This window comes from Chelmon rostratus, chromosome 16 (assembly GCF_017976325.1).
Source record: "Chelmon rostratus isolate fCheRos1 chromosome 16, fCheRos1.pri, whole genome shotgun sequence".
In the NCBI taxonomy this organism is placed as follows: Eukaryota; Metazoa; Chordata; class Actinopteri; order Chaetodontiformes; family Chaetodontidae; genus Chelmon; species Chelmon rostratus.
The window spans coordinates 20,799,497-20,827,008 of record NC_055673.1 but is presented as its reverse complement, the minus strand read 5'-3'; the positions used below and the strand labels follow the sequence as shown (position 1 = coordinate 20,827,008).

The window sequence follows — 27,512 nt, the reverse complement described above, 5'->3', positions numbered from 1 at the left end:
ACGAGGAACGCAGGTTGCAAATTAGCCTCGGCTAGAAATCCTGTATACAATACATCTGTATCATGTTGTTGTATCCTGTTACAATTACAATTTTTTCAAACAGATAAAGTATAATAATACTTATACTATGTACCTTATCCAATTAACACAAGCAAGCATGAAGCCAGTTCAAATGACTCATTGAAGGTAAAAATAAATGTGGATAAAATGTTAATGCAGTCCACAAGACTAATAATTCTGTTAAGATCCAACAATGAATCACTTAAAAATTCAGGTAGAATTGAGCTGACATGTAAAACACTTCAATAAAAGTGATTACACTGTTAAAACCCAGTAATAAATAAACAAAACCACATTTCTGTCCCTTTGCTCTTCGCTTTTTTCGCCCACGGTTATTTGCAAGGTCAAAAGGTCAAACTCTTAAAATGTGTGGAAAAATGTTTTTTTCATTTTCAACTGTAGCAGATAAAACTGCCCAAAAGAGAAACCGCCCACAAAGCCCTTCCTCTGTCACTTTCTTGTTCAAACGTCTTCTGAAATGAATCATCATCGTCTTCATCCTTGTTTTCAAGCTTCTTCTCTTTGTTTTCTGCTTTATCTTTTTTCAGTAATTCCAAGCTGCCTTCTTCTTCTCTTCAAATCCTGATCTTCTCTAGTTTTAGGGAATAAACTAGTCCCTTATAGTCCTCTGCTTCCCCATTTTTCTTTCTTTCTTGTTGCGTCATCTTTGTTGAGAGCAGGGTTTACTATCCATGGCACCTGAGTGACCAATAGCACTTGTTCTTTGAAGACTCAACAGTAAAATCCAGTTCTTTATATACTTTATTCTCGCCCCTTCAGCTCATAGTCTGACCATATGAAGTTCTTACAGTCAGGCACCCAGAAGGAGTTAGAAGAAAGTCAGCTGCTCAGTTAAATTTCACCTGTCCTGGTCTTTTCAATGCCTGCTCCTAATCTAAATGTTGGGTACAGTAGTGGTTTCTGTTCACTACTGTTATACTAATATTAGGATGTGGACAAATTGCAATGAACAGCTGGTAGCTCTAGTTCAGTCTTGTGCCATTAAACCACTGCAGAAGAAGATGGTGCAGCATAATTAAGCAGTTCCAGTCAAACTGCAGTCAGTGGAAAACATGATGGAAGTATGACATTTCTGTTTCTTTCATGCATTGATGTGAGGAAGGTTATACTCTCCTCATCGCTCCACACAGATCTGATGTTCTAGTTAAAAAAAGTGTTCAAATAATGTTTGATTATCACCATAGCAGTTATTGCTTAGATGTATATTTATGTATTAGTACTTTAACATCAAATTATCTTTTCCCCATGTCTCCCTGTTGTTCTTGCCCTTGAGGGAACTTAGCAGCAGTGTCTGGAAGTTATGATAATGTTGTTATCAGTATTCTAGCTATCTCTACCTTTACAGTCAGTATTGTTTTCACACAAACTCTCCAAAACTATCTCTGATACACATGCAAAGGGTCTTAAAGACAGTTAAATTTATGTTATATAATGTTGTAGGTTATGAATGTTCATTTAACTTCATGCTGGACTAAACATTATCAGTTTCCCAGGTTGTCTCTGCTTATCTCCACTCTCACGCTGAATTCTTTTGTAACGCTGGATGTACGAGCATTTATATATGCATATGTACTCTACCCCACACAGTCTGCCTTGTTCCATCTAATTGTGGCACAGTGACCACAGTCAAAAGTCCCTCCTTTTCAACACAGCCATCTCCACGGATGTGCTCTTGCAGCAGGCTTCATTACAGTACAAAGAAAGAACGCCTGTAAGTAATTAAGTACACCACATCTGAGCTGGGAGACCTTTGAAGGCCATTTTAATGTCAGATCAGCTTCCGTCTGGAGTGTCTCACAGGACTCATTCTTTAAATTTAATCTGGGTTTCAGTTTGTTCCTGCGATAGTGTTTGATGTTGAAACTGTTTTAGTGGTTGTGTTGAGGGCTAACATGTAGGATGTAATCTTAACACAAAGAATATCGAAGAAATTTCACCTCGGACCTAAGCAGCTATTTTAATTGAGCATTGTTTTTGACAATCTCAACATTTGCATAATTTTTAAAAGGAAAGAAAACCCTTCCACCTATGTGCCATGTCTCATTAAGATGTATGAGTTTACCCTCCAAGAGATTCCAACTAGTTGAGATGTCTCACGTCTGTTATCTTGACTTTTTCCAGACTTTTGCTCCAGTTTTTGTAGCAGTCGCTGCAGATGGAGGCACAGCACTGGAACCTTCACATTCTTCATTTGTCCCAGACTTGTTTCCACACAGCCAGTCAAATCACTTCACATTGAACAAATCTCACATATAGCAGTAACATATCATGGGCAGAGAGACGGCCACACTGACTAACAGGCAGACAGCAGCCAGCTACATGACACAAGAACCACAGACTCTGAACAACCCACATTAGCTTTCGTGTTAAAGCCTCCTTCTTAGTTGACATACAAACATGAACACACGTCTTGTCTGCACTTTAGTGTGTTCAACGAGCCACCAAACAAACATTCAGCGGGGAAAAGTGCACTGCTCACGTCAGTCTGCAGGCTAGATAGCTAATTAGCTGCTCAGCTACAGTACATTAAACAGCATGTAAACTGAACTACAAATGTCACTGCGGCCCGATTAGACGCTGCTGTCGTGATTTCTCTACAGCACCACGAACAACACACTGTCAGTCCATTACTTGTAGGCTACAGTGTAAGTTTGTTTATGGGAGCTCTGCCTGCCAGCTGCTGTCAATCAAACACAGACAGGGGCACGCCCCTCCAGCCACTGAGAGCGAAAGGAACATTTCTGATAATTCCCTCAAAGACACAATAACAAACTGATACTGATCAATTTAACAAACACATTGACAGAATTTCTGGCTGCAAATAGAGGATGACTGAATGTAATTTCAGTTGGATTTTAAGTATGCCATATTTTGGAAATGTCTATAATTTAGTATCTTACATTCAAGGCTGGTAAACATTCCACTGTGTACCTCCTCCAGGGCAAGACCACAGTGTTGAGGGCGTGTTTGTTTGGACAGATTTTGCACCGGAGAAGAGGGAGAGGAGTAGGAAAAGCTCTTTATCTTGCAACCGTTCACATTGTCCCATGTAAAGTGGTTTTTAAGCTTTTATGCATTTGCCATCTTGGCGTGTCAAGGCTGTCTGAGCCATTTTATCTGGTCTTGTTTTGGGGAATCAGGTGGAATACAAAGCTATTCTGTTAAGGCTTTTCATGTTTAGAAAGAGTTTTGTTATTTTACATTGTAATCATCATTGAAGCAGTTTTTATAGCAGAGTTAGTAGAGCACAGAGGAGTGTCTTCTGTTTATTCTAACCAGAGTGTCCCCTGGAAGGCTACAGCAGATGAGCTGCCTTTAAAATAACCCATATTTGCAGGGTATTGTTCCCAGTTTGTTCCAGAGGCTGATAATTAGTGCATATTGGAATGCACTTGTTTGTGTACTGCAGTCACACTGCAGCTTGTGTGTTTGTTGTCGCTGTTGCAGGATGCTGTTTTCTTAGTTTTGATCATATTGAATAACGAGGTCTTTAAGTGCCCTCCTTTAACTTGATGGCAGTTTTGTAAAAAGGTTTCTGGTGTCAGAAAATTGACAGTTCAGCCAAAGCTCACATATTGCCTCAGAGGAAGAACAGCCTGGTGAACTGCAAGATCCAACCCGACCTGCTAATTGCATTGCAGTGCAATTGATCATCCAGTTTTTTTTCTCTATGTAACTTCATCTTTTTAGTTGCCGTAACTTCTGAAACCACTGCAGTTTCAAGTAAAGTGCTTTAAATAAGCCAGTCCTAGAAGAAATTACCTCATTTTAATGATTATGTATTTTTAATCTGGTCAATCTAATTTTTACTGGTGTTTTACCACCTCATTCTATTAATGATGAGGAATAGCCCACTTAAAATGATATTATTTAAAGGTGCTTTCTAGATGGATACAGCTCTCTGAATGAAGGCAGCTACAACTGAAGTGAGAAACAAGTAAAAGTAAAGTAAAACCATCCTTTTTACTTTTCTTTGCATGGCATTCTTGACATTAAGAGTTGTCAAAATAACCACTGGAGAGCCAGTGACTGTGGGCCAGATACATTAAACTTGGAGTGGGTTCACCAATAATACTGACAGGATTGCGCACGATCCCATATATATATATATATAGCTATAAACAGACACAGACATACCCTTCATCACTCGTTTGCATATCAATACTTAAGCCTGCTCTACACCTGTCAGCAAAATGAATCCCAAAGAAGTACCTCAATTTCACCAGTTTCTGCCTGTGCAGCTGTCATTACATGCTAGCATAACATACAGCTGCAGCTTTTTTTAGTGCCCATATCATTAATTCATTACATGTACCATTAAACCATCTTCATCTGGGGTTTATCATTTTTAAACCTCAGAGATAAGATGAATGATTTATAGCGCTCATATCAAAACAGACTTTACAAATCACAGAGGTAATAAGCACAGGGAAGTAAAATGTTGCCTGAGATGTAGAAAAAAAAAAAAAAAAAAAAGGAAATCGATCACGCAAAAGTAATTCATGTGATGGGGATTTTACAAATGTATACAGCAAAGAGACCACATGATCTGTGAAATCGGCTAACAAGCTCAACAGTTATCATTAAATTTTGTCCCTTAGCTTTTTTTTCCTTGTCCACCGTATCGCCCTCAGATCATTCAAGAAAAGTATGTGTATGTCAGGTCTCAAGTATTAGTTAAATTTTTAGTTAAATTTGGGGGAGGACATCAAAAGACACAGCTGAAGTGTCAAGTATGACACGAAAATGTCCAAGACTTGCTTCCATCGTGGTCTTTGATCTAAAGATTGCAGAGATGCAGGATTCCAGGTGACTGGGTGGCATCATTTAATCAATAAAACGAGGCAGCAGTTCTATGAAGAGTGCATGTAGTAATCTCCTTTATAGCATCATGTGTTCACAAAGTGGTGAACCTCGCTCCATCCTTGCTTTTTAACTACTGAGCCTTTCCAGGATGCTCCTTTCATTGCCAGTCATGATACTCTCACCTGTTACCAATCAACCTGTTTACCTGTGGATTGATCCAAACAGGTGTTTTTGGAGCATTCCACAACTTTCCCAGTCTTTTGTTGCTTCCGTCCCAACTTCTTTGAAACATGCAAACCTAATTTTGTAAACACGGTAAACATTACACTTGCTTTTCCTTGTTAGCCTTTAGCTCAAAGCACCACTGTTAAGCACAGCCTCACAAAGCTGCTAGCGTGGCTGGAGACTCTGTAGAGTCTTTTTATAATTTGTGCAGAAAGCTGATGCTCTTTTTCTTTCAAAGATTATTTCCATCTAATAACATTCTTCCTCTGGGTACCTAAGTCATGTACGTAATGTGAGTCGTGATGCTCTGCTTTGTCTGAATTTCTGATCACTCAGCAGGAGATATTTGATGCAGTCGTGACAGAAGTGTAGTGTTGCACTGCAGCACCATGGTGATAGCACTTACCATCCCTGGTTAGCAGATTTTCTTGTTCCCGCCTGTCTTTGCCTCCTTAGTTATAACCTGGTAGTAGCTTTAGACAGACCACAGTTGAGAGGCCCCTGTTGGAAGCCCTCTGAGTTTTCTGGTGGAGCTGAATGAATTAAAGATAGTCACAACAGGAAGACATCTGTGACTAAAACAAACAAAATGTTATTCTTTCTGCCACAGCCATCTTTACATATGAGATGGCTCAGTTTCTTAATAATAAATGTTTATTCATGAAAACTTTATAGATAACAAAAACAAACTAGTACAATAATCTGTTGTATCGGATTTAAGTAAGAGTAAACTGAGTTGTCACTGAATAGCAAAAAATAAGCTGCCATCCGACCCTTTGTTCATCACTGCTACCTTATTGCTTTTCTGTATATATTAACATAAACTCTGCTCAGTTGTCCTCTAAAACACTTATGCACCTTCCTACCACATTTCTTGTAAGGACAAAACACTGTGCAGCCCAGAAATAGGAAAAGAAGGGATTACTATTGCTTCAGCGATTTTGTTACCGTGAGCAGAGCTGGCTGTCAGAGGCCCATGCAGTCCTTCTTTCTCATTTTACGCCATCAGTCTCCTTGTGATGGCTGTTCACTTGTGATTCCACAGTACTAGTTTTGCTTGACACGTAGAATAGGGGAGGGCGATATGACCTAACAATTCTATCATGGTATCGTCTTGTTTCAGTCTTTGAGTCTCAAACATCAAGAATTCCACTGTTTGCTGATGTACGTATGGAGAAGTCTATGAAGACTTGGCTGTTGAAACCTGAAAATGTTTCGCCTCTTATTCAAGTAACCATCCCTCAACAGAGAAGGAGCCTTGTTACTACATTAGCTGCTACTAGCTTAACAAACCCAAATCTCAGACTGAACTGCAGGCTGTCAAGTTGCATTCTGGGTACTGTAGGCACCAGGTTTTACAGGAAAGAAGAGTGTGGGAATAAAAAAAAAGATGTCTCTGGTTCTGCAAACATAGAATAACTTTAAACCGAATTCAACTTGATCGAGACTATTCAGCCCATTTTCCTTTGGAATTCCACCCATACTGGAGGATTCCACACTTCATTATTTGAACCCAGCGGCAGCGTTTGGTAACAACACAGAAAATACTCTACCCTTTATGTAGTGCTGAGGTGAATGAGGAGCCTGGAGTCCAGAGTTCATGTCTGATCGCAGACCTTCAATTAACATTCACCTGTAGGATGAAGGTCATGAATCTTTCATTTTCGAGGTGACTGACAAACTTCTCCCTCGACCTTGTCCTTTTCGGGATCCCCCTCTGAGCCATACAACAGGCCCGGCCACGCTTTTAGACACAAAAGCACTAAACATGTGACAAACTTATTAAGTCTTTCAGAAGAAAACAGAGAAGTTAAAGGTTTCAGACAGGAAATGTACAGAAGGGGAGCCCCCTTTTGGCAGAAGACTACAAAAAAAGAAGGAACCCACGGATCGCTCTCTTGTCTCGCGGCTCTTGACTCCCTTGTGTTTTGGCTCCTAACCCTCTGGCGCCTGACCCTTTGTTTCGGCCCGACTGAGAGCCCAGTTCAGTATGGCGCTGCATCCTGAACCATACAGAACGTGCTCAAGACGACTTTGGCGGTCAGAACTTCATAAAAGAAACCTCCTCAACTTCTGGGTTGTAATACAACAAATAAGAAGTGAAGAAACTGTGAATCCGGCACATCCAGCTAACTGGGGCATCTGTAGATGTTACCTGCTTGTTCTGAGACATAGCAAAAGGGAGAGAGTGACATGGAGGCTAGTCCATTCCATGTATTCATTCATTCGTTGTTAGTAGTGTAGTAATAAATATCTGCATGTAGAGTTAGTGCCATTCGGTCCCTTCACGTATGCCAATTCCTTTTTCTTTGTTACCTGAACAAACGTAGAACAAAGCACTTTGTTTTGGTTTGTCCCCAAAGTTAATTTGTGTATTCGACACTCTAGCCTGATCACCTGGATGACTATAAAATTATATCGATGGACAAATAATTAAAAGTGGCTACGCCTAATGAGTCTGATTAATGCCATATAAAGGATTAATAAAGGATTGTCTTATCTTTTTTTCAACAAACTGAGCTAAATTTCCCCTGGACCCCTTTTTGTTAACGATCAGGATCATTCCCTGACCTAAACCATTTCCATGGGCAGATAATGTAGATAGCAAGATTTTCTTTCTAAATTTTTCAGAGAAACATTTTTCATTGTTGCAGAATTGTCCAGTATCATCAGTGTCGTACTTCATAAGAGTAATAACAACTTTCTGCTGTAAATGTGTGGGAAACCCTGTCAACTATAGGAGGACACAGATAAGCAGCGAATACAGTCATTGACTTTTGCTGTGATAAAGAAGCAATGGATCAATCTTGACATTTAGCACATCAGTCCGTTGATATGGTTGTGGTTGATTTATTTTCCATGGCCTGCTTTGGCTTGTTTGTGTGAATGTTGTTTATGCATCTGAGGGTATGACAGTGTAGAGGTCACATGTTTCTCTTTGGTGTTGAGTCTTCCTTAATGCTAATCCCTGCCGACTGTTTACACTGTTTTCATTGCTTCGATTGGATCCACCCAGAGCCCTTTGTTCCCTTATTACCTTTTTACTTGATGAGAAATTGGATGTTTGGTGGCTCCTAAATTTTAGTAGGGTAGTATTTATTTATAGAATGTGGTGGTTGGTCCTGGTGTGTCCTGACCGGTGTCTCTTATACATGCCTTACAGTTCTGCTGCACTGACAGCTCGCCTACATTGATTTTCCAACAGCTGGATTATTGAGGAGGAAAGAGAAGCAGGGGATTCACAGCCAAATAGCATAACTATCTGAAAACCTACCCTAAGTGTTCCGGACAGTGTTTGAAATAGAGGTAGTTTCATATCTGCTTTGTAGTATCAATGATAATTATAAACCGTATTTGTGTAACACCTTTCATACAGGAAATGCAGCTCAAAGCGCTTTACAAAAAGAAATCACATGCACTAAGTGAGAGCTTTACATAGAATAACAGAATGGACATAAAAACAGGTATATAGGTAAAAATAGAGAAGAATGATGATGAAAATAAAAATAAGGATAAAGCATAAAATAAAAAATATAGTTAAAAAAAAGATTACATAGAATGCATAAAATCAAGTGAAATACAACATTTTAAAAGAAGTGCAGCAGTGCATAAGCGCGAGGCAAAACATAAAAGTTTCAGGCCTGTATCAGGAAGTCATAACTAGTGAGTTAAAGGATAAAGTGAAGAGATAAGTTTTTAGCTTTCTTTTGAAAATATTCAGCGAGCTGGGATAACACCAAGAGATACCACGACTCAAACCAAGACTATAGTAACACTGACGTGAGCTCCATATTGTATTTAGTATTAGGAATGTCTCTATTGAACACTTTAAATAAGGCAGGAAAGATTTCTCTACATCCATTGTGGCTACCATTTCTTGTGACTCATACTTTATTAATGTGATGATAGTGACGTCATCCACAATCCAGGCTGTCTACCTATTCAATTACAATGCCTGGTGTTACATATTCAGCTTGTTTTTTCCTCCCAATCCCATTTCTTTTAAATCATTTCTGCCTTTGCCTCGCTCCCTGCCCCCCTTCTCTTTTCTCTCTCTTTTAATTCACTGCAAGGAGCTCTGAGTTTCTGAATATTTAAAGTGAAGCGTTATTCACAAAATCTTTATTTAATACTGCCTACATTCACATCCTCTTTGAGGATTTCAAAGGCTTTGGTTATGAATCAAGCAGGGACGTGTAAACTGTTGTTTTTACAGTGATCTTGCATTTCACCTTCTGCTGTGCTTCTGTTCAGCCGTTTTGCTGTTCCTGCAATCCCTAAGAGCAGGAATGGCTCACCTGCATAGACAGAACACATGCTTTATTCAGGTGATGTATCATTCATTTGATGCTCGTGGCTGAAGTGGATGCAGCTGAGTCATTCGTCTCAGGTAGAAGGGGTTGGGGGCATAAATTAGAGAGTTGCGTTTAGTGACGAGCAGTCGAAGGACTCGCAGGTAGGAGGCCAATCAGCAGCTTTGTTGATGTGGAAAGCTTATTGCAAAAGAAACATCATCGTAGCACAAGTTTCTCCTGATGTGCAACCTGCAGCAGGTACAATGAGATCAGCCTCTTTCTCTTCCTGTCTCGTTCTGCACAAACTACACATGACCAGAAACTCAAAGTGAGTTTTCCTGATGAATGTTTATGCGTGCAAAGCCTTTAGGTGCAAGCATAGCGTATAATATCTTGTTATTTTTTTCCAGTTCTTTTTTTTTATTTCATTTGTTTCTTTTGAATTCACCTTTATCTCCCTTTTTGTGTGTGCAGAGAAAGTGTTTGGAGAGTTTCTGAGCTGGGAGCTGAAGGAGGCTTTGTCTCACCTGCCTCTAAAGCCTGGCCAGGCTGTGACACTGACGGTCAGCATCAAAGTCAAGCTGGACTTCTCTGGTCAGGAGAACCTGCTGCAGGACCTCAATGATGGTGAGTGGACACACAGGCATCAAAAAGCAAAGCACTGCTGTGCTGAAGTAAAGTTGCTAGCGTAGCCATAGACTCTGTGTCTACTTAACTGATCATAATAATACAAGTTTCATAATTAGTCAATATTAATATAAAATTATTCATTAAAAAGTTTCACCTTTTATCAAGTCATAAATGTTTTTAATGAGCTGCATTATGCTGAAATTAATTGCTCATTAACTTAACTACTCAGTTCATTACTTTACGTTGAATCAGATTTTAACCCATGTTAAGAAGTTAGCACATCTTGCTCAACTAACAAATTATGTAGTAATTGGATGCTACATGGACAAATAGAAATATTAAAAATTTGCAAGTTGCAGTCTGCTAAGACAACTTGAAAATATGGTGGCTTGGTTTCAAATGTTTATTTGTTCATATATTCATTAATATAGGGACATAAATTCCCAGATTACTTAGTTAACCCACCCTCATACCCTCATAGATATCAGTGTTGTGGACGAAACATTAGAAACACCTCTCAGTGTCATGCAATAGAACCGAAAAACACTACAAACTCTAGCCTTCAGAATAATCAAAAAGTTGAATCAACACCTTTAAAACAAAAACTGAACATTATAACCTTCATGAAGGTTTATGGCAGTGCTGTTGTATTAGACTATGTTGATTTAGTTAGGGGCTTGTTAGAATTAGAATTATCATACCATCTTTGAATTGTCCAGCTGAAGTTATGCATGTGGATGTTATGCTGGATGCAGAAATGTTAGTTCACCACTTAAATACATGAAGCGTTAATGTGCTGCTGTGCATGGTGCACTCTTACAGGCATTCAGGCTGCCTTATTTAAGATTCAGCATTAATAGGAGAGAGGTCTCAAGGTCTTCACACTTCCACTTCTCCCCTCGCTTCCGGCTTCCTCAATTCAACTGTCGGATTTCCTCTCTTCTAATTCTTATTCCTGGTTTTTAAAAAAGAAAAATAGCCCGACCTTCTCCCTTACCTCGAAGCTCATTCATTGTGTTCCTTCTCATAGTTCATGCTCAGCCTCCTTTCTTTCCTGTCTCACTCCCGACCTCTCTGCCTCCTTCTTCAGACTGTTGAGCCTCCTTCAGCACAGACTCTATGGGCTGATAAATATTAATGAACAATCAATATGGCCCTGCACCTGCACCACAGACGCTTGTGCATGCATGTGGATGGCTGCGAAAGTAAATACATACGACTCTGTACGTTTATCTCAGCCCCAGTGCTACTCTCTTCATGAGGTCATTTAAGCGATTCTGTTTCAGTGTTTTAATTAGCTGAGCAATAATTGGGGCCCTGAATTAAGGAGATAAGACATGTTTTGTCTGAATAGCAGCTCTAAATTGAGTTATTATGGTTACATCATGCAATGCAGTTTTTGCTAAACACATTTGATGCTATCTACCACTCAAATACATTAATGAAATCACATGAATAATGTTTGATATACAGATGTTTTGAGTCTGCTCCTCTGTGCTGAGTATTCTACCATCTTTGCTAATTAAACTGAAGTCTTGATTATTTTAGCCACAAGTGATGCTTTCTACAACTGTTTTTGAACTTTCAACAGTTGTGCTCCTTAGCCACCACATTTGGTTGTGCATTGTACCATTAGTGAATCATTACCTTCTTCGAGGCTGCAGCATAATAGGCTTTACCTAAGTATGTTCTTAAAGGAATAATTCAGCATTTGGGGAAATTTGCTTAAATGCCCTCTTGCCAAAGGTTAGATTGGAGGATCTGTAGCTCTCTCATGTGTATGTATCTCATCTATATGCTAAATATGAAGGTCGAGCTAACAGCGGATTATCTTAGTTTAACACATGAATTGTAATTTTTACAAGTTTAGGCCATCGTTTCAGATGTATTTAATTGAAATCTGTTTGCATGATACATATCCCTCGGTTGCACCGGGTAGGTCAACATTATCAGTACTGAATGAAAATACTCTCAATAAAAACTGTAACAATATCAGCTGCTTTCACCGCAACATAGAAAATCTGAACATGACTGTGAACATGTGGAGGAATATGAATGTGGATGCATATAAATGAAGTTCTCCACTATGCCCACCTGAAAAGATCCACATGCGCACTCTTTTTCTGTCTCTGTTTTTCTCTCTCACCTCTTCTCCCAGCCTGAGGATAAGTGATAGCTCACAGCTTTGGTAGTGTGTGCTGGAGTCTCTCTGATGTGGATGCTGCTGGTATTGTGTTAACATCAGCACTTCTCTCTCCTAAATATAACTGTAAGCTCAGATGTCTGGCAGCCGTCATGTGACCAAGGTGTAGCTTTCACTGTTTGTCATGCCGTACTGAAGGTGGGAATGAGCTTGTTTCTGATTAGCACCTGCCAGACGGTTGAGAGCCATTTATCATCAGTGGAATTTTTCACTAATTATGTGTGTTTTATTGATCGCCTGTATTTACAAGCACATTGTGGAGAAAGCCATTCCATCAGCTTTAACAGTGCTGCTGCCTGGCAGCGCTGCACTCGATGTCTTTTGTGTTTCAGCTCAGACAGAAGGGGCAAAGCAGACAAGGCCACCAAAGACAGCACAGGGGGAACATTCAAAACAGGCCGAGCCTCATTGATTTATCCTCATACGAGTTTATCCCTCACTTAGAGTCCTGCTCGAGACCATGACACCATAACTCAGGATCAGATGGGAGTGATGTCATCGCTCAGGACTAATGGGCCTTGACTTACAGCAAGCTTTATTGTGTTAAATGGTGTGAGTGTTGTACCTAATGGCAATGCTACTGCCTGCATTAATGCTGTGGTCTTTGAAAACTGCGCCTTGTACCACAGTAAATGTCTGCATCAACAACAAAGTAAGGAGACAGAAGAAATACATGATATCAAGTTACAACATGAATTTAAGGACACAAATGCAGAGCAAGATGTATTCACAAACTCTGTTGAAATTAGTAGGGGACTGAGAGGTGCTGTCTTAGGGTTTTCTCTTTGTCGTCAGTCGACATCAGTGAGAGAATGTACCGCTGTCCTACTTGCACAGTTACTTTTAAATTACTTAGCTTTCAACTTGCAACAACAGGCTTAGCCCCCAAGAACACTTTCTAAAGTAACAACCCTTGACATGTTCATGTTCGTTTTCTGTTTTACTTATTATGTTGTCAAGTGATACAGCACAGCTGTAATTCTTTAACCATTTCATGAAAGGTTTTATATTTGCTGTTCTTAATATCTGGGAGTTCTCGATGTATTTTCTCCAAGGAAGAAAATCCTTGTATCAAGTATGGCTGTATCAGACCTCAGAACATGTTCGGTACAGACCAAAATGAGTCTGTAGTTATGAGTGTTAAAGAAAGTCAAGTATTGAAAGCTGGCATTGATTGCATAGTCAGATTTGTAATCTTGTTTACAAATACTTTGATGAGAAACTTCTCCATCTAAATCCCCATTTGCACTCAGTCCCTTCAATGTGTCTTTACAGTAAATAGTTGGGGTAGTTTGGGTGCAAATGAACTCCTTGCTTAAAGAAAATAACATGCTGGAGGAATTTCAGTCAGGCTTTAGAACACAACACTTTGAAACTGCTCTGATTAAAAAAATCAGTGACCTCAGACTAAATTCTGATGAAAATAAGATCTCAGTTCTTGTCCTCGTAGATCTAAGTGCAGCATTTGATATATTTGATATATTTGGCCGCGTGTTAAACTGGGTTAAAACATACATTAAAGGGAGAAAGTTTTTCTTCGGTCTTGGAGCTCATGTGACATCTGTTTTGGGGTTGCAGGGAGCTGCTTTGGTCCATTACTGTTCTCACTATACTTGCTGCCACTTGGTGACATCATCAGAGAGCACAATGTCTGTCTCCATAGTTATGCAGATGACACGCAACTGTACATCTGTGCTGAACCAAATGATGCTGCAGCTATAGACTCCATTAGTAACTGTCTTTTGGCAATAAATAACTGGATGAGCAATCATTTCTTAAAGTTAAACAAGGACAAAATTGAAATCCTACAACTCGGCACTAAAACAAAAAGAGAGATGTTGTTTAATAATCTGGGGAAATCAAGTCCCTGGATTAAATCTGAGGTTAGAGGTCTTCGTGTTATCCTAGATTCAGATCTCAGCTTCGGTCCCACATCAACAAGGTGACGAAAGTTTATTTATCCACCTTAGAAACAAAGCTAAAGTATGACCATTTATAAACCAAAAATATGCTGAAAAACTGATTCATGCCTCTATTTCAAACCCACTGGATTACTGTAACGCATTATTAACTAGCTTCCAGAAAAAAACACTGAAAAACTTCATCTTATGCAAACTCTGCTCTCTCAAAGGTGGTCACCTTCCAAGTACTAATTACAACTGGGAAACCATTTCCGAAAGCTCCAATATGTCCGATTGGCACTTACTAGTAGGGAAGTGACTGAAAACAAAACAAATCTGGATGCATCACATCAGCTCTGGTGTCCAACAACACATCATTCGGACCAGTTCTTTTGTAGCATAACCCAACCCTTACTCCTCCCAAGTGTAACGATGCCAGTAAGCATTGCCTGTGTCCTGTGACAATGGCATCTGAAATTACACTGAAATGCCATTGTTCTCACTATCTTATTAAAGTGACAGGAAAGCGCAGCTCCAGCGATTTCAGCACAAATGCTCATTCAGAAGGCAGAGCGGTTGTAGCATATATCTGATCCCTGATCAGTTCAACTACTGAATAATCTGCATGGGTGAGGATGTGGCTTGAATGAAAGCCAGTGAAGACGATAAAACGTTTGTCTTGCATCCGTTGGAGTCATCCATAGGTTTGTGTTAAGTAGTAAGTTAAGTGAAATAACGGTATCACAAAATGTATAGTCTACACCATGGAATCCAGGATTTATATTTGCAAAAGTCATTTCAAATTAAACCCTGTTGTAGCAGCAAAGGAAGTGATGTTCTTCCATTTCCAGTTTTCCAGATTGTTGGAAATAAATGGGAGAATTGAGCAGTGATAACCACCATGGCTGAACAGACAAAGATAAGAGTGGAACCTATGCAAACCTCAGTAAATCTAATTAACAGGAAATCAAAGGGAATAGACCAGAGTACGGGACACGCTGTTTGACAGGTGATCTCCCAACAGGACAGTTCACAAACAGCATCACACGCTTATCTTGAGTGATTTTAGTGCTTGGAATGGTCTCAGACCATGTGTGGAAGCACTGAGGCCTGTATGTTATTGAAGTCAATACATTGGTAACCGTGGAATGAAGAGGCCTGTGGTAGAAAAGGAATAGCTTGTTGTATCGTTGACTGAAGTGAACAACACCTGAACCGCTGCATGCCAGACATTTGTCACCGCTGTTAAAATAAAGCAGTTGTTTACATGTAATTTGCCTCTGACTTTAATGGAGCATCCAGATAAAGTGGAAGGGCTTTCTGTAATGACAGTAATCATTTGTTCAGATCGTTGTATCGTACAGATTTGTGTTAGCTGCTCACCATGTAGCCCCATTCCTCTCCCTTACTCTGTAAGACTGATACAAGCCTAATTACGTCCTGCAGTTTCAGTGTTGCGTGTCAGCTCAGAGTAAGTGTGGTTTTGAATAAGTCACTGTAAGTTTGTACTGTAATTTCTTTTTTTAAATCATTGTTTGAATCGGAATTATGACGTATTTGATGTCCAGAAGTAACATAAATCCACAGTATCTGCCAAAGTGGTTTCACAGTACTTACAGTTGTGAAAAATTAGATTGCCCATCTTAAGTTGATATAATACATGGTAAATGAGGCACAGGTCATTTTCCTTTCACATCATTATCTCCTTTGAACAGGATATTGAAGATGGTTTTTAATGTTTGCATTGTGACAAGTCATTTTTTCCATATAAATTAGATACACCTATCGTCCAGGAAAAAGGCTTGTAAATGTGAGGGCGATCGGCACCGCAGAGATCCACAGTATTTCATGAACCGTCAGATCTGTGCTACTAATGTTACAATTATTTAAGAAGTGACACTTCCAATTTTTGCTGTTCTACCTAAACCCAGGCAGCAAGGTGGCCACTGACAAAATGCTGATTTCACCCTGAATCTCCCTGAGGCCATTAGACAGAAAACTCGACAGATACTGATTGGAAGGAGGGTGTAAAGGAGGGGATGATTGTGAGCTATGCCATCGTCAATCATGCCAGCCATTACTCACACGGTCTCTGTGCCACAGGACACGACGAGTCATGTGTACCACCCGAAACAGGCAGCGTAACATAATGAAGGATGCAGCTCATAAAGTCTGAAAGTGTTATCTGTATTTTTGGTTCTTTTCCTCTTCTGCCTCTCCGAGTCTATGTCCAGATGCATATCTAATCTGTTTAACAGCAGGGTATAAACAATGAGGCAGTAGCAAGAGGAGATTGCTCTCCAGAGCAGCGACAGCAATCGCTAAGGAGAAGTTGAGTTAAGTTAAGTTGCAGTGTGCAATTTTGGGCTGTCCCAGACAAAGATCATACTGTGATACATGTCTAGCTGTGCCCGTATAGAGCTGAGCTGACCAAAGCCTGCACCATAATTTTGACAGTGTCCGACATTTAGAACAAAAGTCTCGCTGTTAAACTTTTGCTTCCACCAAACCAACCAGCCAACACCATACGGCTTGAGATGACACACGATACACCAGCTGGCACGACGCTGTAAGAGCCAGTTTTGTAAAAGCTTGACCAAAACGGTGATGACAGTTGGCGACTTGTCTGTTTGCGATTCTCTCTTTTGTATTTGAATCCCAAGTCATTCATTCAATTGACTTGACGGACTGTACGTACAGTGTTCAGTATCACAAGTAGTAATGACATGAGGCATGAGAAGTAATTACTATTCTAGAGTTCTGTGGCACTTTCATGTCACTATCACAATCACAGTATAACTTGTTGCTTTGGTTATTGCTCAAACAGATTGAAGTTGCAGTGGGGCGACTGTCGGTGGTAGAGGTAGTTGGCCAATAATCGTGAGTCGATCGATCTCCAGCTTCTCCTGTCCACAGGAGACCGGGAGCAAAACTCTGAACCCCAAATTGCTCTCACTGAGTTTGTGTGTAGAGGGATGTAAAACAGTATAATATGATTTAGAATCTCCTCATACGTAGTCATTTCTTGTGAGATATATTAGAAAGGCAAGAACACAGGACGAGATTAGTTTCCAATCCTTCAAATTGGGCCCTGAGTTACTTCTATTCTATTTTTTAAACAGCACAACACATGCAGAGATAGGCAAAGCTGAAGCATACGTGTTAGCGAACTGTTATTTATTTAATATAAGAGAAATACACCCTTGTTCCTGGCTGGTAGCACCCTTAAGAAATTGATAGGATTTAATATAAAAGAAAGAGCAGAGCCTGTGCTTGTCTTTATTTTGTCACACCTTTATTTGTAATGTCCCGTTTTATGATGTAATATTTAAGTAAAGATCCTCCCTGTTTTAAGACCTGCCTCAGTTTGCTGAATTTAATTTGTTGTTCCTGCTGTTTGCTGTTAATACAAACTCGACACTTCAGCCTCTCTGTTTACCTGTTGTCATGGTAAATTTAGCATAATCCACATTTTCACAGCATTAAGTACCATCAGTACAACAGCATTTTTATTCCATACACAGCAGTCTGTTGCTCTGAGCGTTTCTTTTCAGTAGAAATACTCTTCCAGCTGGTCCAATTTTACCAATCTTGCATGTGGTTATTATAGAGTTTGAATATGTCCATCTGTCTATTGTGAACCCAATTGCCTGAACTGCTGCAAAGGTCAGGAATTTCCCCTCTCTTAAGGGAAATTGCAGGGCTTTGCAGTCCACTGACGTCAGAGAGCGATATGATTCCTTTGACGTCAGAGCGTGGGATCTGGGCGTCATTTCTGAGTTTTGTGTGAGTGGGTTGAAAGCAGCAGCCCCTGTGGTGGTGCCTAGTGCAGCTACTGATAGTGCAGCTGCTCCTGTGTCCAAACTGCTTCTCTGAAGGTCATGAACATAGAGTCATTCATTTATTCTTCACATGCTTATATTAGCACCATGAACGCAAATTTTCTATCATTATAAAATGTTGAAAACTAAATTGGTTTCAGGGCAATCACTGCACCATAAGTGGGAAACAAGTCTGATATTTGGTATCTAACAAGACAGTCAGCGCAGTAAATTGAGATACTGTACATTGGTATAATTAATGTATTGTGTTAATTATCAGGTATGCCTACATTGCTATAAATACACATATACTCACAGACTGTATATATGTATATTCGTATCAGTGAGAGTGAAATATTAGAAACACCTCTCACTACAACGCAATACTATTCAACAATAGCACAAATTAAAGCTTCCAAAATGACCATGAAGGTGAATCGACAAATCTGAACATTATTTATTGTGTGGCTGGAATATCTTACTTTTAACAAAGTGTATCTAATAAACTAACAATTGACTGTTTGATAAGCCCCACCCCCCTTAGTTACTGTTGCTATTAGTACAACATGTTAAGGTGAGTGAACAAGTGCGACTATTGTTTTGCTCAGTCTTGGATCAAGAGGCAGGCAGTTGTTTTCTTTTGTTTGTGTTTCTGTCTGGTAGCATAGTCTTGGGAAAGTGCATTTTCAGTCTCACTGCACCTTTTCTGCAGATAATGAATATATCAGGTTGGAATATTTCTCCCCCCTGTTCATGCCAAGCATGCTGTGTACAGTGTGTGCATGTCTGGGAAAACTATAACATTATTTGGCACCTGTATAGCTTTCCATCTTTCCATGGCACAGTTAACAACGATAATGCATAAATGGCAAATTTATCATGCAAAATTTACAGTAGTTGAAATGATTAAATGATTTTAAACAGAGTTAAACAATAGCAAGTTTGTCATTTCTAGCCAAAGACCCTTGATTTTGTTTGCTGAAATGATGCCCGTCTCATCTAGCTAGCACCAGAACCTCCTGAGTTGGTTGGAAACTGTCTCCAGCTGACTTTAAAATAAGAAACCAATAGAAGGATCATAGAAAGGGTTTTGCAATGACATTCAACAATTCAACAATTACAATGACAGTTCAGCAAGACAAGTTGGAAAAGATCTGAAGTAAGCAACCAGTCACATCAGATATCTTTGGAGATAAAGGATTACGCATTACAAAATTGGCTTTCTAGCTAAAACAATATATGATAAGATAAACATTGTTAATCCCCAGCTGAGGAAATTCAGTGTTACAGACAGCATCAGTAGAAAAAGTAAGGGCAATGGAAAATAAAAAATGCAAAATAACAAGCTGACTATATATATATATATATATATTTTGTACATTTTATACAAAAAACTATAGAAAAATATATTGCCACTGGAAAACATTGATAAATCTTGAACAATTGCACAAGGATTGAAAAAGAATTGCACATGTTTGTTATGGAAATAATATGAATATAACTTTAATCAAAAGAGAGAGAAGAGGCCGGTTCCGTTTCCTTGTCATCATGCAGTAATTGTGAGGAACATGTTCATGCATGTCATGCATGACCCTGCTGAGAAATGCAGGTGATCACCAACTGTACAAGAGGAAAAGTGAGTGCATTTGAAAAGTAAAAAGGTTACACAAAACAAAATAGCTTTGTAATAGACCCAATGCTGTTGACATCTAATAATGTTAGACTGTTTGCTCTGAGGTTCTGCTGGCAGCTGGTTAATGATAGTCTTGTCTCTATACACTGTTTTTGTTTTTGCTGACTGTGTGACGCCGTGGTGTCTTTTCAGATGGGATCAGTGTGACAGGCCTGCCAATCTCCAGCCCGCTGCGCCAAGTCCTCAAGCCCAGGCCCGAGACCAAGCCTGTCAACAGTGAGTCGGGCAAGGCAGAGTACAGCCATGTTAAGGTGAGTGAACAAGTGCGACTCCTGTTTTGCTCAGTCCTGGATCAAGAGGCAGGCAGTTGTTTTCTTTTGTTTGTGTTTCCTGTCTGGTAGCATAGTCTTGGGAATGTGCATTTTCAGTCTCACTGCACCTTTTCTGCAGATAAAGAATATATCAGGTCGGAATATTTAACCCTCTCACTGTTACTCATTCTATCTCTCTCTGTGTTCATGCCAAGCATACTGTGTACAGTGTGTGTCTGCAAAAACTGAGGGAAAACTCTAACATAATTTACCACCAAACTACAGCTCTTGGTATGCGCCTATCGAAAGAAGACTGGGTTTATTTGGCTGATGTCTCACTTTGGTTGCAGATGCACTCTGCTCTTTGAATCAGGACTCCGGGAGCTCCAGCATAGGCATACGACTGAGATGAAACTGTTAACAGGGTTTTTGAGTGAAACTGCAGAGTGCAAAGGGGAAAATAAATAGTGTGACAGGGAAGGAAAAGAGGCGAGGTGGAGACAGGCAGGATGAGAATGCACTCGACTCAGCTGATCAGCAGGGGAGAAGGTTGAGGACTTGTGGGTGTCGGAGGGGTAGAAATGGGCTGGCTGACCGAGTCCACCAGCTGAGGGTCATCTGTAGCACAACAGCCACGCCACCTGCGAGTGTGGTGGCTGCATTGTCTTCCCTCTAAAAACCAGAAGAACCCCTTTCTCTCCTCTATGAATCATCAGGAGAAAAACAACATTGATGTCTAATGTTCAGATGTTCTGCCAAACAGAGTAAACTTTTCTGACTTTTTTTTTTTTTTAAGTTTGGCAGGATGATGACTAATGGGAGAGAAAATACAGGAGGATGTTTCTTCATCGACAAAGGTTTAGTCAGTGACAACTTCTTACATGGAACAGTTTTACACAAAGTGCAAACCATTGTTAGAGTAATCATAACATACAGAAACAATGACACTCTGTTCCAGAAAATCATGTTTCCAGTCCACATTGGTTAGAGTGTGCATACAGAGTTCAAGATAGAAGCTATTGTTAGTCTGTGTGTGCACTGTACAGACAAAACGGCTGCATTACTGTTGATACTGATGGTAAACAGGTCTGAAGTTATGAGGAGGGCCTTTGTTGTATCATTTTAATTAAGATCTTTATGAGCGTTTATTCTTGATGGATATGAGAGATTCTAAAATTCCACTCATTATGTCAGCGCGTGTGATGTATGTATGTGATTAAGTGTGAGTCTGCATCCCTACTGAACTGACTACAGATCCCCCTAATACTGCACAGACGCACTGAAGGTGAAAAATACAAGTAATTCACCTTTGGACTCACTGCATCACTTGTAAGATATCCAATACTTTTGCAGCGAAGATAAAAAGGAAGCAGCCATTGTGGAAGGCAAGCTGGGCATTTTAATCAGTGGTTAGGCTTATTAGAGGCAGGCTTTGACTGACAGCTCAGAGTTTCATAGCAGAATATGGTGTTGGAACAACTGTTAGAGGAAAGCCAATTACATAAGGACTCTTGTCCTGCAAGACACTCCTTCTCCTTTCATTTTGTAGATGTGTTCTTGCACATACAGGAGACACCAGGGTGATTCATTTCACTGTGTGCTCAACAAAAGCCTGCGCACTGATCTGCCAGTATACTGTAGTAAATTTATTCTGGGTTTCCAGCAGCATGACTCATCGTAGTTATGGGCTGTATTGTTTTTAGCAGTTTGACTCAAACCCACAGCACCCAGCAGCTTGACGCATGCTGATGTAGAAGAGATAGACCAAACCACATCATTGGACATACAGTACCAGTCAAAAGTTGTGACACACCTTCTCATCCATTGGTTTTTCTTTGTTTTTATTATTTTCTATATTGTAGATTTACACTGAAGGCATCAATACTATGAAAGAACATATGTGATTATGTGTAAATATGTTTATATTTTAGATTCTTCAAAATAGCCACTGAATGGCAGCTCTGCTAACTACTGGCATTCTGTCAACCAGCTTCATGAGGTCACCTGGAGTGGTTTTCAATTAACAATTGTGCCTTATCAAAACTTAATTAGTGGAATTTGCCATCTTCATACATTTGAGACCATAAGTTGTGCTACGCCGCTTGTAGTGTTGACATACAGTAAATAGCTCTGTTCAACTACTGTAGTAGTCTATCATGGGAAGAACGACTCAGTTAAGTAAAGAGAAGCGACAGCTCATCACTACTATAAGACAGGAAGATCAGTCAGTCCACAAAATTTTAAGAACTTTGAAAGTATCTCCAAGTACAGCTGCAAACGCTGTGATGAAACTGGCTCTCATCAGGATCACCCCAGGAGACGAAGACCAAGAGTTACCTCCTCTGCAGAGGTTGAATTCATTGACGTTACCAGCCACAGAAATGGACACTTAACGGCGCCTCAGATTAGACATAAAAGTACAAGCAGACCGATCTCAATATCAACTGTAGGGAGGTGAATGCTTGAATCAGGCTTGCATGGTCGAATTGTTGCAATGAATCCAATACTGAGGGAGACCAACAACAAGAAGAGAATTGTTTAGGCCAAGAACAATTGATAATGGACATTAGACCAGTGGAAATCTGTACTTTGTGCTGATGAGTCCAAATTTGAGATTTTTGGTTCCGACCAGCATGCATGTCAGACCGAACTTTTTGTCCATTCAGAGACTTGCTCTAATATTGGCCTTAATGACCATAACCATTGGCTAACCGTGACCATACCGGTTGTCTTGCACAGATATTACGGAAAGCAAGAATTCTAAAAACTTTGGCTTTGGACGCAAAAAATGTTGTTACTGAGCGCGATATCAACGTTCTTCTTTTGTGATTTGAATGTTCCTAGAAGACCGCTTAGGTCATCTCACTTGTCTGTGTCTTGTCTTTCTGTGTTTGTAGACACATCAGCGATCCACATAGGCCAAAGGCAATGGAGAAAAAGTCTTTCACAATTTGCACGCTTCGTCTTCACACAGTTTTCTCACAAGCTGATCCTCCCGATTCAGCATGTAGCAGGACGAGCTGATGTGTTATGTGAAGACATCGCTGTGAACCGTTCTTGCCCTCTTATTGCTACCTGTCTGAGCTACGTCTCTGCATACGTTAGAGTGCTTTTTGAAAAAGCACTCTGCTAATGTTATGGAGAACTTGATTTGTCTGTGCGTGTGCATGATAGAGTGAGAGGGAATTTAAATGAGCTCTAATAACTGTTTTTGTCTGGGAGGATGGGTGGACAGATGCACAGGAAATTGAAAACTTTCTAGCCAAACTGGCTGCCAGTGAAGCAGGGTGTTCCCTGCATATTTACATTTTTTGAGGGCCAATTAAGTGTGAATTTGCCCATTTCTGACCGCCTAACCCGAATGTGGCCATTATTCTTGCTCAGAGTTTTTTCTATGTACTTACTCCACTGTTTTGTTTTGTTTTCTATGCTTTATAAATGCGTCTGTGAGTCCTTGGCATGTATACTTGTGCATGCAGACTATGAGTAAGTGCAATCAATCATGACTGAGCTGTAATCAGCACAGGAGGGTTCAACATGTTTATCTCACGGACTTTTCATCGCTCTTAGAACCCGTTTTTCAATCCTCCCACCAGACTGCAAATGCCCGTAGGCTTGAAAAATGCGTATGCTGTCAGGGTAGGATGGATCCACCACAGGTGAGGGGAGGTCTGGCTGTTCAGACGTGTTGGTTTTGCCGATTATTTACATATTTTCAGTGACTCATCCCCAAGGAGAGCGAGGGCACTTCCACAGCTTGGATTCTTTGACACTGTCAATTACTCCTCTCACCTCATTGCCACGGCATTATGTCTCATTCCACCTGCCTGTCCTCGATGCGAGCAAATCACCGCTTCAAGCTATGTTATGGTTTGCTTGTGTCCACAGTGTGCTGTGCCTTTGTTGCAGGTTCTGATATGATTGTCCACATTGGAGTATCTGTGCATGTGACTGAAACAGCAGCAGATACAGGGTTTTATGGGGATTTGGACCCCCAACTCTATCTGCTGGGGATTTATGTGAGGAGTGACTTGAATGACAGACTGGGAGTAAGAGAAAAGAAGGGGATACAGTAATCTCACCCTTGTGATTGCCCGCGAGTCACCGTAATGCTGGCCAGTGTGCGGTCCCGCTCATTCACTTAGCCTTCCTGTGAACCTATCTTCACTGGACAGATGTCATCAAGGGCATTTCAAGTGAAGCTATGATGCTGAAATAGGCAGGCCCCTCAGACACGCCCAGAGATTATCTTCAAAATGCCAAAAGTCTAGGGTGCTGCTCTGAAGCTGCATCCAGTGAAATTTGACTTTCCTGAGCATAATGCCATATTATCGCAATAAAGAGATTTCTGTATATATGTATGCTTTCCTCTGAGGCTGGAGAGCAAACAGCCTGGGAGAGAGGAGGCTGTCACTGGACTTCCTCCTGCCAGCACCATGGGTGTTAGTGTGCGCAATTTTCTATATGACGTTCACCTCTTGACCCAACCAAATATGAAATGAAATAGTCTCATTTCAGGTGGTCATTTGTATTGGACACTGCAGTAATAGCTCTGACAGTGGCTCTCAAAGTGGGTTTCAGAGACGCTCAGTGGTATTTCAGTTGGATGTAGTGGAGAAATAAAATTAGCTTTGGCTAGAAATTGGGGATGTGTCATAATTCTGTGTTTTAACAGTCTGATGATGTGTGACACGTGGGAAGAGTTTTGACAGTTTGATGAGTTATTGTTTATTTTTATGCACATCCATGAACATCAGTGTAAATGTGCCAGTGTTCCTGTTGTTTGTCATACATTTGGAGCTTAATAAACTTAAAGCTGAATAATCAATTTATTGATCGAAACTGAAAACGAATGTGCAACAAAACTCTTTGCTTGTCAGTCATCAAGCAAAGCTACCTGACTGATTCTCTGCCTATAACTGTTTGATATAATTGTGTACTGAATATCACAAAAACTGTAATTTGAAGACCTCACCCTGAGCTCTGGCAAATTGGGATGGGAATCATTCACTATTTTATGTCCTCCAATAGACAAAAGGAGTGAACACCTGCAGAAAGTAAGCCAGAATCTGATGCCCTGTGTTACAGAAGTACAGAAAAAACTGCTGCAAATTTTATTGACAAAGGTGCATTCATTTTTTTCGGACACTTGGGCCAGTGGAACTAACTGAACGTGGAATATACGACGCATCTGCACACACCTTGGACATAATAACGAGAACTCGCCTTTTAACACATGCAACAGACTTTCAGTTCTGATTTGGTCTCCATATCCTGGGGGACATATCCGGCTTTTTAGCTGATAAATGCTATACTTTCTTTCCGTGCTAATCTCTCACTTTATGTGTGAGCCTTTCGATGTTGGACAATTAGCGTACAGTGGATTTACAGTAAGAGCATTTTAGTGGAAACAGCTGCAGGAGACAGGATCGTTGAGAGTGGAGTTTGTGGGCCAGAAAACAATTAGCAAGCAACAATGAGCTAACGGAGTTCGTCATTAGAGTGACAGCCTAGTCATGTAGCTATGATTAGTCATGCGATTCATTGTTAATTTAAAGATATTGATTGCAGCTTTAAATAATCAATCATAAAGTATTAACATCCCTGTTATATGATGGCAAGTTGCTTGCAGCTTTATTTCAGCTGTCATAGGGATGATTTTAGCAGCTCCCCTTTGAAAATCTCTTTTGGAAGGATCCTGCTTTACTGTTTTATTTCAGTCCAAGCCAAACTTGATTCTGTTTTGTTACCTTTTGTGTTGAAAACAGAGTTGCTGCTGCATAATGTGAACCAGGTTTTATTTGTTTTTAGATTGCTGTTAAACATAAGTCCCTGTAGATATGATAAGATATTAACCTAAAACATGTTGATGAGAAGGAAAATAGCATCACGCATCAGAAAAGCCGATGTAAGCATTTTCTTAGCAATGACAAGTGTGCTTGTGTGAGAAACAACCCAGCCTCCAGACAAGACATGCTGCCACACACACACACACACACACACGCAGAGTCGAGGAGTGTGGTGGGGTTGGGGTGGGCAGAGCTTCTTCAGGGCTAATCAAATCCAGTGGAGACAGAGGCAGAGTCAGCTGCCTGCCAGCCTGCCTGCCTGCCTGTGTGCTATTTTTAGAAGCCCAGCCCTGCCGATGGCAGTTCAGCTCTCTTCATGGATACAGATCCCAGCTCGTGATACAGATATTTATAACTGCCACAACTGTCCGCCCAACTGTGAAACTCCAGCTGAACAACCAAATGATTTTTCTTGGCTCAGGATTCAGGCTGCTCCTTCTTTTCTACCTCTTTTGGCTCGTTCACCACCAACTTTATGCTCAGTTTCATGTCATTTTCAATAAATATTGGTATTTGAAAGCTGATCTTTGTCGATGAACTGCTGATTCACTGCCTTTTTACTTAGTCTTTAGTTAAGACACAGAGCACACAGTAAAGTCTTCATTTATTTTCCTACTTAAATCGAAAGTAATTACAGAGTATGTGTAAATGCAAATTAGTGCAGTCATCATAATAGAGATATGATGTTTTTGTAAGGAATGTAGAGTAACTTGATTATCCATATCTCTCTCTACACAATTATAACTTCTGATTGCAGGTTTCTGCATCGTTTCTGCAGGCGTGTCTCTTCAATCAATTCTCTATGGACTGAATTATATCAGTGCTTGATAGTGTAACCACTTTGTTGAATGTGGCTTCTTCATTTTATCTCTGTCAGTGTCTCCATCAGCGATGGACAGCGACAGGTGATAAAAGTGATATCAGGTGTCAGGCTTTCAGCAGGAAGATCATAGCTGCATTGGTTACACTACACAGTGTCGTTCCAGGATCGTGTGTCTTGTTCTTCAACCTGTGCTTGCCTCGGAGCTCCTGCTTATTGAGGTGATTAGGACTGAAATAAATGGAGGGAAACTGAAGAGGAGCTTTCTGTGTGTTTAAGAGTAATAGATGGATAGATGGAAGATTCATCCTCACTGAGATGAACAGATATCTTTAGGACTTTGGAATTCATGAATTTAAATATGTTATGGATCAGGGAATATAATCGCCAAATCTCATAAACTTGCACATTAATAATGTTAATTTTTCTTGTCAGTCGAGTGTAGCTGCACAGATATAACAGGGAGCACCTTTATCAAACGGAGAATCAATCTTGAATGGAGTGCTGATCTTCAATTGAATCACCTCAGCAATCAAATCTGAAATGAAGGTTGAATCTTCCCAAAGGCCTCCCCCAACATTCAGGTCTGATGTATCTTTTGACGTCTCCGCTCTGAAGACAAAGCTGCTTTCCGTATGTTTATAAATGAAGCAACCATTTCGTCCACCCAGAGGAATGAACTCCAGCTGCAGTGTTTGAGTTTAGAATTACACGCCAGCAAATATGTCTTATCTTTCCTGCAAAGATCTGACATTGGGTGAAAAATATGTTAAACCCTGCTGCATTGTGGGCGTTGCTTGTTAGGTTGTTCTTTGGCTGCAAGCAAACCAACAGTGTTGTTTTATTCAGCTTTGACTCCAGAGAGGCAGAGAGAGGCAGGATGGGATAAAAGCAATAATTCAGTCAACCTATGATTCGGCTCTGGGATGGTGAACCT

General features: G+C 40.2%; 1 protein-coding gene across 4 annotated transcripts in view; it reads left to right on the top strand.

Annotated features, from left to right (window-relative positions):
• Positions 1-27,512, top strand: part of trappc9 (trafficking protein particle complex subunit 9) — a 192,751-nt gene that overhangs the window by 50,255 nt on the left and 114,984 nt on the right. For all 4 annotated transcript variants that reach the window (XM_041955416.1, XM_041955413.1, XM_041955415.1 and 1 more), the window contains 2 exons: positions 9,882-10,034; positions 19,788-19,906. In XM_041955416.1, coding sequence (XP_041811350.1) covers positions 9,882-10,034; positions 19,788-19,906 — 272 coding nt within the window. The remainder of the gene's footprint in view (positions 1-9,881; positions 10,035-19,787; positions 19,907-27,512) is intronic.